General features: G+C 45.6%; 1 protein-coding gene across 2 annotated transcripts in view; it reads left to right on the top strand.

Moving 5' to 3' along the window:
* LOC136792680 (uncharacterized) overlaps positions 1-12567 on the top strand; it is a 506767-nt gene that overhangs the window by 33210 nt on the left and 460990 nt on the right. For both annotated transcript variants that reach the window (XR_010836824.1, XM_067014889.1), the window contains one exon: positions 8274-8417. Coding sequence is in view for 1 of the 2 variants with exons in the window: in XM_067014889.1 (XP_066870990.1) it covers positions 8274-8417 (144 nt within the window). In the remaining variant the exon portion in view is untranslated. The remainder of the gene's footprint in view (positions 1-8273; positions 8418-12567) is intronic.

Raw genomic sequence — 12567 nt, 5'->3', positions numbered from 1 at the left:
CACATGTTAACATACATCCTGTTACTTACATTTTTTAATCATGGAAGGTTGGATTTGATCTTAACATCACAATGTTCCTCTGGGCAAGTTAATATGGGAGACATGGAGTTCAGGTTGAATTTTTACTGAGTTCTGCTTCTTGCTCTTTTCTTTCAGAGTTTTTTTTACAGTGATAGAAATTTCAAACACTTGGGAAAAAAAGTTGCAGTTCTCTGTCAGATTTGCCCCAAATGACATGTTACTTTCTTCACTTAATACATTTTTTATAAAAAATGTCTGAACTAGACAAGTTATGCTAAGAAGAGGTTTTGTCCTCAGTGGGGTAGGGGATATTACAGGATCAGGTGTACATTCTGACTTGTCTCTGTAATGATGTGACATCATGATTTAACTCCTTGCACTTAATAGCACCCAGGTTAGTCAGTGAGAGTCAGCTCGTTTATTTGTATTCATTGCTTCTAAGCTTTGGATATGAAGAATAAAATGTTTGTAAACATTCGTGTACAAATATTTTGAGGGAAGTGTTTTCAAACCCCCTGGGTAAATATCAAGGAGCCATTCTATTATCTGTTGAGAAGTCTGCTGACATTCATATCTTTGTTTCTTTATACCTAATGATTCTTTTCTCTGTGACATCCTTTAATTTTCCTGTGTATCATTGATTTTCAGCAGTTTGATTTTCATGTATCTTATATGATTGTTTTAAATGTTTAGACTACTTTGGGACTTTTGAACTTCCTGGAACTGTAGGGTTTCAGTTTTTATTAAATTTGGATAATTTTTGACAATTATTTCTTGGAAATTTCTTGATTTGGACATACACACACACACATATTTTATCTTTTCTTTCTTAGGCTCCAATTATATGTATGTTAGACAGTGTGATGCTGACTCCCAGGCCTCTGACTTTTTAATTGATTTGTTTCAGTCTCTTTACTCTTTCTTCTTCATTTTGAATAGTTTTCAATATGTTATGTCTTCAACTTATTTTCTCTTGAAATGTGTGATCTGCTGCTAATCCCATCTTTGCGCTTTTTAACTCAAACACCGTATTTTTCATCTCCTGAGTTTCCATTTGGGTCTTTTATTATACCTTTTCTTTGGCTGCCCTCCGCTAGCTGTCTCACCAGCTCTAGGACTTTCTGTGTACTTCTCATCATGCTTAACCTCATGCCTTTCCTCAGTTTGTCACACAGTCATTCTCTCTGCCTGTCTCTGACTCTTTCTGACTTCATTTAAGCGTACATGTTCTCTTGCTTGTTCTCTCTCTCTCTTCTCACTGTCTCTTTCCCTCTCTCTCCCAATCTCTTTGCCTCTCCCTGTATTTTTCTGTCCTTATCTTCCTCTCATTCCTGCTCTGCCCTCCCCTCATCTCTCCATCCATCCATGGATAAGCCCGGACTGAAAGATTGGGAATCAGCTGAAGGCTCCAGCCAAGGTCCTCACTGCCCAGTGAAGTCACAAAGGCACTGGCCAGCTCACAGTAAAAAATGCACAGAAGGGTTTATTTATATTCAGATAAAATTCTGACCGTGGACTTGAGTTGCCATAGTACCCTGTTCTTCCTCTGGAGTGTTTCTCTCAGTGGGGCCATCTAATCAGGTTTGGGTTTTAATTGACCAGCTGTCATTGGCTTGCTGGTTCTGTGGCAACCGGAAGCTTCATTCAATTTTAATTTAGCCCAAGATGTATAAGGAGCTGTATTTCAGACAACAGAGGAACCATTGCAATGAAATGGTCATCCAGGTCTTTGGTGAAGGGATAATAGTAAGGTTCAAGATAGGAATTAAATAAAATACTTATGTAATTATTATTTGCTGTCACAGCTCAGTTGTGTAAAGGAACAGAGCCCACTGGATGAGCAGGAGTGGAGACACAAGAATGCAGATAATACAGAGCAAGATTCAACTCACAAATACTCTCTCTCTGACTTCTTTTGTCTTCATGACTGTCTTTAACTTCCTATGTCTCTATGCTTCATTGTTCTTTCTCTCTACCTCTCTGTCACTCCTTAGCTGTCTAACTTGTTTAAAAACATGTATAACAATTATACCTCCATAAAGTTATTTTTAAGAAAAAAATTTTTTTAACATCTTTATTGGAGTATAATTACTTTCCAATGGTGTGTTAGTTTCTGCTTTACAACAAAGTGAATCAGTTATACATAAGAAAAATTTTTTAAATGCAAAAAAAGTGTGTTTTCAAACTAATAATAGAACTCCCATATGACCCAGCAATCCCATTACTGGGCATATACCCTGAGAAAACCATAATTCAAAAAGAGACATGTACCACAATGTTCACTGCAGCTCTGTTTACAATAGCCAGGTCATGGAAGCAACCTAAGTGTCCATCGACAGATGAATGGATAAAGAAGATGTGGCACATATATACAATGGAATATTACTCAGTCATAAAAAGGAACGAAATTGAGTTATTTGTAGTGAGGTGGATGGACCTAGAGTCTGTCATACAGAGTGAAGTAAGTCTGAAAGAGAAAAATAAATACTGTATGATAACACATATATATGGAATCTAAAAAAAAAAAGGTTCTCAAGAACCTAGGGGCAGGACCGGAATAAAGACGCAGACGTAGAGGATGGACTTGAGGACATGGGGAGGGGGAAGGGTAAGCTGGGACGAAATGAGAGAGTGGCATGGACATGTATACACTACTAAATGTAAACTAGATAGCTAGTGGGAAGCAGCCGCATAGCACAGGGAGATCAGCTCGGTGCTTTGTGTCCACCTAGAGGGGTGGGATAGGGAGGGTGGGAGGCAGGGAGACGCAAGAGGGAGAAGATATGGGGATATATGTATATGTATAACTGATTCACTTTGTTATATAGCAGAAACTAACACACCATTGTAAAGCAATTATTCTCCAATGAAGATGTTGAAAAAAAAAGTGCATTTTCTCTACCTTCTCTCGGGCTCTCCCTCCCTGTTTGTCTTCTTCTGCCCTAATTAACCCAGGGCGTTCTTTCTGTCTTTCTCTGTCCAATCCCAATGCAACAGCATCGGGTCCATTCTCACTGCTTCCCTGGCCATCCTGTAACTCCTTCCTCCCTCAGTGAAAAAAAGCCAGGTTCTCATGAGTCACCGTGTATGTATTGATTTGCCCAGTCCTACAACAGACTAAATGATTTTGGAATTGCCAACTCACATTTCTGTGGAAAAACAAAACAAAACATAAAACAAGCCTACGAAGTGGGTGTAAGGCTTCTTCCCAGGTTTTGTTCTTGGTTTTTGTTTGATTGTCTTCAAACTGAGATGACAGAGTCAAAAGTGATGTGTTCCATTGTTACTTGTGATCCCTAAGGTTTTTTTTTTGTTGTTTTTTTTTTTTTCGGTACGCGGGCCTCTCACTTGTCGTGGCCTCTCCCGTTGCGGAGCACAGGCTCCGGACGCGCAGGCGCAGCGGCCACGGCTCACGGGCCCAGCCGCTCCGCGGCACGTGGGATCCTCTCGGACCGGGGCACGAACCCCCGTCCCCCGTGTCGGCAGGCGGACTCTCAGCCGCTGCGCCACCCGGGAAGCCCGATCCCTAAGTTTTAATCATGAAAAGAGCAGAGGCCGCCTCTTCGTTACACTCCGTGCCCAGGTCAGCTGGGGCCTCACTCTGCATTGTCCTCACCCCGGGACCCGGGCTGACACCGTGGCCACCACCACTGTGGCAGAGAAAGGGCCAGCGAGGGGTCTTGTGCCCTTGGAGCTTCTGTTTGGAAATGAGCGTGTCACTCCACTCCATTTACTGCCCAGACACCGAAACTCAAAGGGGGCGGGAAAGGCAATCAGACCACATGCTCAGAAGAACAGGCGGACACACCCGCCTCATTTATCAAAGTCAATTTGAAATTTATTATTTTACAGGTGAAAAGACTTGAGGCACAAGAGATGAAGTGACCATCCATCCACCTTCGTTCTACCTTCTGCCTCGTGTTCTAACACACACACACACACACACAGACACACACACAGACACATAGGCACTCACACAGACACACACTCACACATTGTACACCACACACACACGTTGCACCACACACACACACACTCACAGACACACACACACTCGCGCGCACACACACACCAGTTCACTAGGCAGCTTCCTCACCGATGGACGTTTAGAGGCTGTTTCTGACAGCTTCCCGTTAAAACTGATGCTCCAGTGAACATCCTTGAACGGACTTCCCTCTGACTACTTTTTTCTCGAGTTCCCAGAAGCTGAAGCCCTGGGTAGTTCATATTCTTTCCTATTTAGGGCCTCCACGTACCTTGAGTCCTGTGTAAAATGAAGATGAAAACAGAACCCCTGACATACCTTTGTTCATGGAGATGATATGGGATGATATATCCCTGTAATAATTCCTGGCACATCCCAGCTGCTCACCTGTATCAGAGCTATTATTTTTTCTCTCTTGGGTGGTGGTGCTGGTGACAGCATCGCAGCGCTAGACTCTAGGATGTAGTTTTCTGCGTTGCCTTTGCGTTGGCTGTGGGTAGTTCAACGAACCCACTGGGGCTTCCGTTTCTACACACGTGGAAGGAGGAGTCCTTGCTACCTTCCCTCCTTGAAGGCAGATTTCTGAAGCCAACATAATCTTGCAGTTCTTTTCAGCCCAAAGATCTCGCTGAGAGTCAGTGGTCTCTTAAGATGGAAACTCAACAGAAGTAGAGTCATTTACACAGACATAGAGGACAGACGTGTGGTTTTCAAGGGGGAGGAGGGTGAAGGAGGGAAGGATTGGAAGTCTGGGTTGAGCAGAAGCAAACTAGTGTATAGAGAATGGATAAACACCAAGGTCTGACTGTCGAGCACAGGGAACTATATCCTGTGATAAACCGTCATGGAAAAGAATATGAACAAGAATATATATATATATATGTCTAACTGAAATTTTGCTGTACATCAGAAGTTAATACAACATTGTAAATCAACTGTACTTCAACTAAAAAAAAAGTCCAGTCATTTAAAACACTGTGACCGTGGACCGTCTAAGCAACGTAAAGAGAGATGGAGGGCTTGTCATACTCCCGGGCTACGGGAGCCCTGAGGATGGAAGCGTTCTTCTGACCTCATTGTACGATGCCATTCCTCCCTCTGGCAACATGTCAGCTGGTCAGAGAAGCTGTTGACGGTGTCCTGTGCTAGCTTCTGGTTCTGCCAGGTCCCTTCTCCTTGGCACAGAACCCCTGCTGCCCACTTTCTACCACTGACACACCTGAGCTCATAACTGACAGGGAGATCTCAGCCTCCCAACTACTCCCTGCATTCACGTCCCCAGTGCGCGAAGGGGCAGGAAGTACATTGTCCCTCTACTCAGAATAACATGCAGTCTTAATGGAAATCAGTCCCCATAAAAGGACATAAACACGCTTTCAAGGTGTAAAACCCGAGCTTGAGCACACACACAAAATAGACTTGTCTTTTGATAGATGGTGAAACTTTGGAAGTCTCTGACACTATGGGATGATTTAAGTAAAATATTTAACATGGGGAAATTGTTTACTTAGTGTGCCAAAGATAGGTAGGAATTCTCTTTGGGATTCTTGAGAGGCTGCTGGTGGACATGGGGAAAAACAGTGTAAACATCTCAGTCACTTGTGAACAGGCTGAATCAGGTGAACGTGGATGCAAAGAAAATTGTAAGAAAAGCATAAGCTTATGATTGGGGTGGGGGGGTTGAAAGCTAGTCACTTTTCTTTGCAACTCAGTTTGGGATAATCATTGCAGGATCCCCTTTGAAGGCAGTGAGCTTCTAGTGAGAATAGATTGATGTTTAATCTTTTCTGTTTCCCTAGCGCTAGTGTAAGCCTGGATTCATACTGTATTAGTAAGAAGTCTTTCAGGTTCAAATATCAAAACAGAACAAAACAAAACATGTAAAAAACTAAATAAAAAACCATGTTTACTAAATCAACTATTTATGTAGCTAAGTTTCTCGGGATGATAGGCTTCAGGTAGAGCTGGAACCAGGAACTCAGTCATTATTGTCTGTCTCTGTGGTTCTTTGTTTGAGCATCAATTGAAATAGTCACTCAGGTCAAGGGGATGCAATGAACTGGGCAGGTTTGCGTCATGTGCCCGCTGGAGTAGAAGACATCACCACCACCAAGGTACACGTGTAGATGGTCCCCGGCTTATGATGGCTTGACTTACAGGGCTGAGAAAATGACACGCACTCAGTAGCAACCTTCGAATTTTGAATTTTGGTCTTTTCACGGGCTGTCAACACATGGTACCTCCTCTCTTGTGATGCTGGGTAGCGAGCCCCAGCCGTGCAATCTTGAGGGTCAATGACTGATCCGTGGGACTTCCCTGGTGGTCCAATGGTTAAGACTCTGCACTTCCACGGGAGGGGGTGTGGGTTCGACTTCTGGCCGGGGAGCTAAGATCCCGCGTGCTGTGTGGTACAGCCAAATATTTTAAAATAAAAAATATATTTACAACCATTCTGGTTTTCATTTACCTTACAGTACTTGATATATTACATGAGCTATTCAACACTCTATTATATATTTTTTAAATTTATTTTTTATTTTTTTGTGATACGCGGGCCTCTCACTGTTGTGGCCTCTCCCATTGCGGGGCACAGGCTCCGGACGCACAGGCTCAGCGGCCACGGCTCACGGACGCAGCCGCTCGGCGGCATGTGGGATCTTCCCGGACCGGGGCACAAACCCGCGTCCCCTGCATCGGCAGGCGGACTCTCAACCACTGCGCCACCAGGGAAGCCCCAACACTCTATTATAAAGTAGGTGTTTGTTAGATGATTTTGCACAACTTCAGGCTCACATAAGTGTTCTGAGCATATATAAACTCAGATAAGTTAAGCTCTGATGTTTAGCAGGTTAGGTGTATTAAGTGCGTTTCAACGTAATGATAGTTTCAACTTATGATGGGCTTATTGGGACATGAGCCTGATAAAAGAGAATTTCACGTAGTGAGATATGGGGAAGTCCTTCTGGCTTATACATGAGTTCACCTGGATTTGATGCTAACTAAAAATAGCCTGTTTGTGGCCTATCAAACAGACGTTGTAGATAACTAATGAGAACCTACTGTATATAGCACAGGGAACTCTACTCAATGCTCTGTGGTGAACTAAATGGGAAGGAAATCCGAAAAAGAGGGGATATATGTATATGCATAGCTGATTCTCTTTGCTGTACAGCAGAAACTAACACAACATTGTAAAGCAACTATACGCCAATAAAAAAATTTTTTAAAAAGGACATTGTACACTGCTTTTTTTTTTTTTATCTTTTGCGGTACGCGGGCCTCTCACTGTTGCGGCCTCTCCCGTCGCTGAGCACAGGCTCCGGACGCGCAGGCTCAGCGGCCACGGCTCACGGGCCCAGCCGCTCCACGGCACGTGGGATCTTCCCGGACCGGGGCACGAACCCGCATCCCCTGCATCGGCAGCCGGACCCTCGACCACTGCGCCACCAGGGAAGTCCCCACAGTGCTTTAATTATTAAAGAAAAGGGCGCATTGACCAGAAGTAAAGAATGTCCATATTAAAAATAAATACTAAATGCCTCCCTTCCCAGGTGCCAAGGCCTTGCTGTATGTGCTGTGCCTGTACGTACTGGTCTGTTTTTATTTTCTTGAAACCTTGAGGAAGTGTATCCCTGACTTGTTTAACGTTCTTTGCTCGGACATGATATAAAACCGTGCTGAAAACACTGCTTCTTGGGGCAGCTTCTCCGAATCATCTGGGAAGCTGGCTTCCGGGCCAGTGCTCAGTTTGGCTCAGATAAAACTCTTTTTCTATTCTTCTTGATTGTTTCTTGATTCTTTTCCTCGACAAACCCCATCGTAAGCCAGAGAAGATCTGTACTTCTGCCAGGAACGTGTGGTACCCACATGAAAAATGTAAGGTTGTTATTAAAAGGAAGAGGTGGAGGAAATTCCCTGGCCGTCCAGTGGTTAGGCCTCTTCCTGCTTTCACTCCAGAGGGCGGGGGTTTGACTGATGGTCGGGGAACTAATATCCCCAAAGCCGTGCAGCTTGGCCCCCCCAAAAAAGAGGAGAGATAGTGACTGGGCATGACGTAGCAGGGAGATACATGCTGGGCGGGAAAAATGAATAGCTTTCCAATATGCACACGAAACATACATGCAGTTGAATGAGTTGTGTTGGAAGAGGTCACGGAAAGGATGTGACCCCCAGCTGAGCAGCCAGCTCGAAGTAGCCTGCGGGTACCCCCTCCCGGGGCTCACGGGCGTGCCTGTGGCTGACACGTGCCCCCTTTTCTCCCGCGCAGGACACGGAGGTTCTGAACACGGCCATTCTCACCGGAAAGGTGGTTTCGGTTCCCGTCAAGGTCGTGGCCGTTCAAGAGGACGGCTCGGTGGTGGACGTGTCGGAGGCTGTGGAATGCAGGTCTGCGGATGAAGACGTCGTCAAGGTACCGCGGGGCTTTATCTCCACGTTCCCGGGCGTTCGGTCGTTTCCCTCCCCTCCGTCCCGGGGCTGCTCTGGGCATCCCAGGCTCCGGAGGGCTGAGACCGGGACGAGGATGCCGAGGACGGAGGGGGTGAGGCCAGGCGCTCGCCTGGAGTCGGAGGAGGCTGCGCGCGCCGTGCTGCTCCCGGCCCCGGTCTTCTCTCGAGCAGAAACAATTCTCTTCCCCTTCTGTTGCTCATAGGACGGTATTTCCCGAATTTCAGCCACAGCTACCTGCCATCTTCGCAATTTTTGCCAACTTCCTGCGCCAGATAATATAATTTACTCATTATATTTTCTCTAAACGCCTCACTTTTCAACCTTAAATACCTTAAATGTCTCATTGGAAGACAGTAAGATCCATGAGCTTGGTGCACTAATGTTTTCTTCATATACATGAAAGTAAACGACTATTAACGTTTTTAAAAGTCCATCCATGTGCCCCCTAACTTCACTTGGGTACCAGTGGGACACAGCTCACAGTCTGGGGAAATCTGGCCGTGGCACGTTTGTGCTGCATCCGCCGTCCTATTAGCTGCCTTTAGGGCTCCGTATTCAGCCAGGAGCCCCAGCGCGTGATGGTTTTTCATGTCTTTGCCCGGGTCTGTTTGAATCACTGAATTTAGAGTTTCTGCCCATTTTTTCTTGGCGCCCTGATTGGCAGTTTCCTCTTTCAGCAGAGACCCCGAGAGAAAGACTTACATCTTTAGAATGATTCTTTCTCTTTAAGCTGCTAAGAGAGCTCCCAGGTCCTATGTCTTCATTCATTTTAGAAAAACTCAGTACCGCTGAGTTCTGCCTTCTTTCTGCCCTGCTGGCTCCTGTTCGGCTGTGAGATGCAACTCGGTCCCCGTCCGAAGGACTTTGTGGTGGACAGAAAATCCTGCAGGCTTTTCCCTGTGGCGGAAAAGATCTGGGAGGGATTCCTTCCTTCTGACAGTGACCTGCAGGAGGTTGTGCCTTAAGCCGGAGATGGTTTTGATAAGGAAGAACTGATGTGTCTGAGAGGCCTAATTTAAAAAAAAATTAATCCTTAGGAAACCCCAATTTGGCATCGCCTGCTTTCTGGGTGGAATGCTAATTCTTCCCTCGAGACAGAAGGTGGACTGGCTTCAAAGTACACACAGCCTTGCCCTGGGGCTCCTGGCAGGCCTCGGACTCTGCGGGCAGGTTTGATGAAACAAATCTAAAGCCTTCGATATTCTGAGTCTAGAAAGATCTGAGCCAAGTCATACAAACTCATCTGCACAGAATGAAAAATATTGATTCATTGCCCTTGTTTGCCTTTGAAAATGCATGTTATTTACCACCGCCCTGTCATTCCAGGAGGGAGACATTGGTATGGCACTCGGAGGTGGCATCTGTGTGATTATGCCACCCTGGGCTCAAACAGATGGCTCAGCTCTGTAGACCCCTGGGCCTTGTTCCCTCCCGGGAGCCTGGTGTGGAGCCCCCAGGGCGGGATCTCCGCTCTCCTGCCCTGCAGAGCGCTACCCTACAGAGGCAGCCCAAGTTCACGGGTCCCGTTGTTGCCCTATACTTGGTGGTCTCCCCTTCGCAGAAATACACTAAAAGCGTCCTCCCCCGAGCCCGAGAGAGAAATTGCTTGGAAGACAGTAGTTTCTGGCTCAGCGGTCGCTTTGGTGGCCTCATGAAGATGGGGCTCTCTTCTAGCAAACTGTGGCCTGATCTTAGCAAACGAGAGTGTGCAGAGCCCCAAGCGCAGAACTGCTGTAAGACGTTTCTAGGGGAGCCCAGGCTCTGTTGCAAATCCCGGCGCCTGGGTCGATCGAGGGGGATTCACTAAATGGCTGTGATGCATTTGTCACAGCTTTCGTGTCAGCATTTGTCATAAATTTTGTCATAACGCTAAGACGTACGGCGTCGTCCTCAGAGCTGTCCGCTGGCCTGGGCGTCACCCCGGGGGCACCTAAACACGTGGGTGCTCATTGGCACCCCAGGGAGAGACCCCCTTGGTCTGTGGATCTGTCACCCGGTCACTTCCTCACGGTGCAGGAAACGCTGTGTGATTCCCCAGGGAGAGTCTTGCAGGTTTCCGCAAAGATGGTCGCGCGATGGAAATCCTGAGCGTTGGGATTGTGACTTAGGTAAGGAACAGAGTAGAAATTCAGGACGGTGTAAACTGTAGTGATACACAAACTGGCTTCTTTGACTTGGGCCCGTATGTATGACGTCAGGGGGAATAAATCTGAGGACAGCAAGGATTTTGAAGGGCTGGAACCTGGGCAAGATTGGAAGCGATCTGTGTCACATTTTAAGTGGACAGCTACTTCTATGTTAAAAAAAAAGCCATACATAGAAGACGCATATTAACTGCATGTGTGTGTGTGCAAGAAACCTTGGCAGTTTTGCTCACAGTGAGGTCTGATGAACCAGCTGTGTTCTTTAATTGAAGTGTAGTGGATTTACAGTATTGTATTAGCTTCAGGTGGACAGCATGGTGATTCCATATTTTTACAGCTTATACTCCATCAAAAGTTATTACAAGAGCATGGCTCTAATTCCCTGTGGAACCACCTGTCTGAAGCGGCTGCCACAGGCTGATATGACTTTTGTTGGCATTAATGGGTGCGTGACCCCAGAACAGAGGTCACAGGTGGGCAGACTGCAGGCTGCATCTGGTTCAGAGGAGTGTGTGTGTGTGTGTGTGTGTGTGTGTGTGTGCGCGCCTGTGTGTGTATTTAATTTGCTGCCATCCTGTAAAAATTGGCAAAACACATAGAAATCCGGATTTCCAGCCTCTTTGAAATTCACAAGGTCGAGTAGCCCTAGGCCCACACTGCTTCCTGTGACCCTCCACCCGGAAGCGACCAGAGGACGGCCCTGTGCGTACCGCCGACGCATCCAGATCACCCCAGTCTCCACCCTTTCCTCTTGCCTCCCGCATGGAGGTGGAGGGACGTTTGTGATTCCGCGTCACACTTGTGCTGCCGGTTTTTTGATAGTAGGTTTCAGAGGAAAGGGAGCTATGTCTTGTCCCTTGGTCTCTATAAGTCAAAGATGATACATGTCACTCGTCCCTCTGACGGAGAATTCTGTATCTTTTGAGGCATAAGAGGAAGGCTGGAAATTGGATCGTATTCTGTCAAAGACTGTCTGAGGGGCTGAGGGCCCTTGAAATCAAATCACAGGAGAAATGATTGAAGGAAGTATGAGTGTTGAGCCTGGTGATGAGAAGAAAAGGCCCAGGGAGAGGTGAAGAGGGAAACATGACGGCTCTTTTGAAGTCTTTCAAGGGCCGTCCTTTGGAATGCAGAGTAGATTTGTGCTTTTTAGGTTCCAACAGTGAAAGTTAAAAAGGAACTTTTGGCTCCCTATAAAGAAAAAGAATGCAGGGGGAGTGAATTCCTTGGTTAAGCTTTCAGGCAAATGATGTTGGTTCCAATCCTGGTTCCATCTTCTTTTCTGTTTGACCTGGGGAAAATGACTGAATCTCTTTGAGCCCAGTTTTCTTATCTATAAAATGGAATAATAATAGGACAGTGGAAAGGTCTGCAGAGATTTATTAGTGCATATGTAAGGCAGAACTACCCATGATCAAAGTAATCCTTGAAAAGCCTTGAAAGAACACCTGAGCTTTTAAAAGTTCAAAAGACACTTGGGCTTCGTTTGTTTGCTTGCTTTTGTTTTCAATTTCTTGCATTTGAGCCTGGCAGACTTCCTGTGGCACTGTATGGCGAGGTCTACTTTTACAGGTGGTGTTGAGGGGAATCTTAGATAAGATTTGGGAGAGGTTGAAGTAACTCGAATTTTTCCCTCTTTATTTTAGTCTTCTCTTCTTCATATGTTCCGAAGGATGTGTTGTCAGATGGAAATCTACACTTACTCTGAACACAAATAATTGAATTTTCATTAAATGGTTGAAATGGTGTGTTATACAATCTCAATGTGGAATTTTGGAGGAGGGTAAAATATGATACTTTTTTTTTAATTTTTAAAAAATTTTATTGAAGTACAGTTGACTTACAATGTTATGTTAATTTCTGCTGTACAGCAAAGTGACTCAGGTGTACACATATTCGTTTTCATATTCTTTTCCATGATGGTTTATCATAGGATATTAAATATAGTTCCCTGTGCTCTACAATAGG

The sequence above is a fragment of the Kogia breviceps genome, chromosome 15 (assembly GCF_026419965.1).
Source record: "Kogia breviceps isolate mKogBre1 chromosome 15, mKogBre1 haplotype 1, whole genome shotgun sequence".
NCBI lineage: Eukaryota > Metazoa > Chordata > Mammalia > Artiodactyla > Physeteridae > Kogia > Kogia breviceps.
This window is presented reverse-complemented; position numbering and strand designations above follow the sequence as displayed.